This window comes from Halyomorpha halys, unplaced genomic scaffold, assembly GCF_000696795.3.
Source record: "Halyomorpha halys isolate HHAL.00 unplaced genomic scaffold, Hhal_1.1 Scaffold206.1, whole genome shotgun sequence".
NCBI lineage: Eukaryota > Metazoa > Arthropoda > Insecta > Hemiptera > Pentatomidae > Halyomorpha > Halyomorpha halys.
Window position 1 is genome coordinate 124816 of NW_027108531.1, and position 3110 is coordinate 127925.

The following is a 3110-nucleotide window of genomic DNA, read 5'->3' on the forward strand; positions in this document are numbered from 1 at the left end:
TAGACTATAAATATTCTAAGCGAAAGAATTCAATTCTTATGCTTTAAGTCAAACTAATTTCAAAAAACACCTTTACAAAATTATTTGAAGGAAAATATTTTGGAATATTATATCTGAGGAAAGCTGTGAAGAGCTTTTGTCTTCAACCGCTGCTTTGCAAAGGTATCATGGACATAGTCTACAGCACGAAAAGCCTTCGTTAAAACGAATAACACTTACTTTTTCAGCAAATATATAATTATTACTTCTTTTTTTTTTTTTTTACAAATGCATTATACAGACTTGTGTGCAAATTAAAACTTATATAACAAACTGACTAATTAAAAGTTCAAAGACAATTGTGTCGCGTGATGGTGTCAGCGATAGTTATTTAATAAAACTATATAAAATATTCAACAAAATATACATTGACCACTGATCCCAAAACACTCGACACACCTTTTCTCATCCGAAACATACATATATATTAAAGTCAAAGTGTACGAAACTTATTTCGATATTAATAATGCACAACAACCATTTCATAATAAGCCGAATATTAACATTAAATTGCAATACTTGCTAAGCTTTTTTTTAATCTAGCTAATATTAATATTATTGAGAGAATAGCGTTTTAATAACTGTATAAAGTTATTTTATTATTAGTATTATTTTTTGGTGTATTTCACAGTGATGGTATAACGACGAAAAAGTCACATACCAAGTATCCTTATTGGTGTCTAAAAGTAATAAAAGTTATTTCAAAATTTACAATTACACACATATACATATAAAAAATAATATACTTTGTTACTTTGTCTTATACTTTGAAATTCTAAAATACAAACCTATCCTCTTAACATGATATACAACTATAAATATATATATTTATTATACTTGTAAATATAAAAAAACTAGCAATACTTATCACAATTTCAGCTCCGTTTATCTTCAGTCCTAACATTACGAACGACCCGCTATTTATCTATATATATATATAAATACACATTAACTACCGACTTTCCTAAGATCTGCTACATTAATAAATAAAGGCAGTGATCTGAAGTTACTATGAAAAACAAAATCGATCGGCGGTCGGACAATATTTGCTTTTAATTATAGTAACATATTTAAAAAATTATTAAAAACAAAACTGTTATTATTTGAAAATCAACTGTAAAATAACGGTCCTTGCCTTTGTCTGATAACAAAATATAAGACAAAGTATCGAGTTTAATAAAACTAAACGACCAAAAACAACAAATCTTTTTTTTTTCTTTTTTTTTTAGACAGCGTTATTATCCCTTATGTATTGTCAATTTGCGGTCGGTATATTATCTTCTAAAGTGAAAGGTGTAACTTGGTAAATGAAGCACCTATTACAAACGCGGACGGGTTTCAAGTGACCATAGCGAGGGAGCGGTACTGAGTTGGAACTACAGCGAGCACAAAATATCTGGAAAATAAACAAAAAGAATATTAATTAATGAGATAAAAAAAAAAATAAACGGGGTATTCATACAATATCATTATTTCAACATGTTTAAGTGTGTTAAATGGAGAAATAATTCCTTCTTTTAGCAATGATGTTTTGAAATGATATAACACACAGCATGGTTGAGTCTGTTAATAGGTCTGCTAAATAGAGATGAGATCACGCAACAGACTAGCTAAGCTCCACTCTATTTTGTCAATTGTCACTTTAAACGGTTTGTTGCTCCTAGTTTGTGTTATTTTCGTTTTGGATGTTTTTAAAACTCTAATGTTAATGGATAAAAATAATGAAATTCTAGATAGTTTTAGAAAGAAAGTTTACGAAAGGGGTATTCATGATCTTTAGTTTAACATGGTAGAAGGAGAAATAATTCCTTCTTTTACCATGTTAAATTGGTATAACATATAACATGGTTGAGAGTCCGTTAAATGGATAACAACGTCATGCAACAGACCAGCCGAGCTCTTCACCGTATTGTTAGCTGTCGTGTAAGGTTACTAGCTCGTAGTTTGTGTTTTGATTTTGTTAGTGTTATTTTGGACATTTTTTATAACTAATAAAGCAATGGCTGACAATAATAATAATAATGTAATGACAGTTGTCAATTAGCTTATCATTAGCTTGATTCCCGAACCGGCTGAGAGCATCCTAAAGGGGCACAAGCTAAGGTGGTTCGGACACCTCCTTCAGATGGACCAGGAAAGGACTGCCAGAAAGACATATGAGACTCGCGTGGAGGGAAGAAGGCCAAGAGGAAGACCACGAACTTCCTGGGAAGAGAGTGTTAAGAAGGCCGATAGATCCAAGAGCCAAATATCTGGTCTAGACTCTGCAAATTGTAATCCCACACTGCACAAGCGGGGTAAAGGGGATAAAAATGATTATTTTTTATAGTTATTTACAATTTGTCTTTTTGTTTTTCTACAAGTTTTTTATTAATTGTTTCTGTTTTAGTTTTTATAGTTTTATTTTTTATATAGTTTTTACTAATATGTTGCACTTTTTTCTGCAATTATATAGTTGTAATAAATTTAATTTAAACTACTTACTTGTATGTATTCGATTTATAAACCTATCATATATAAAATATAGATGGAATAATTATATTTATAGGTAAACATGGATCCGTGTAGTCGGCATTTATAATGGATATTTTGCTGATGGTGCCGGATACATTGATCCATGTGATAGGTATAAATAGGCAAATATACCACAAGAATTTTTTATAAAAAATGTATATAATTGACAATAAAGACACTTATTACTACTATTAGAAACAAGAAAAAAAATTTCACATTTTTTAAAGAAATCGCATTTTCTATAAGGCAGTGAACGGATTAAAAAACACTATATATAAGTCTTCAACTGATTAAAAGCAACAGTAAAAAAATGTTAGAAAAACATCTGTAAAATAAAAAACAATATTAAATAGGATAAACTTACTTTCCCGCAATTCCTACAGTGATGTCTTCTCCTTACGACTGTGAACGGAGCAAAGCAAGCCATGCAAGCTGGAGCCTCTTGGTCGGGGACCCAGGACGGTGGGGTCTCCGTTTCTCTCTCGCCCCACTCCACGGCATCTTCGCCTCTCTCACAGCATTCTAAGAATATAAAGTAGGTATATTTTGTTTAACTC

The 3110-nt window shown here is 30.8% G+C and overlaps 1 protein-coding gene across 5 annotated transcripts in view; it reads right to left on the minus strand.

The window, feature by feature from the left end:
• Window positions 1-245: 245 nt before the first annotated feature.
• LOC106679466 (lateral signaling target protein 2 homolog) overlaps window positions 246-3110 on the minus strand; it is a 42233-nt gene continuing 39368 nt past the window's right edge. For all 5 annotated transcript variants that reach the window (XM_014418656.3, XM_067046851.1, XM_014418655.3 and 2 more), the window contains 2 exons: window positions 2918-3075; window positions 246-1435 (listed from right to left, as the gene is read on the minus strand). In XM_014418656.3, the coding sequence (XP_014274142.1) occupies window positions 1295-1435; window positions 2918-3075 (299 nt within the window). In that variant the 3' untranslated portion in view covers window positions 246-1294. The remainder of the gene's footprint in view (window positions 1436-2917; window positions 3076-3110) is intronic.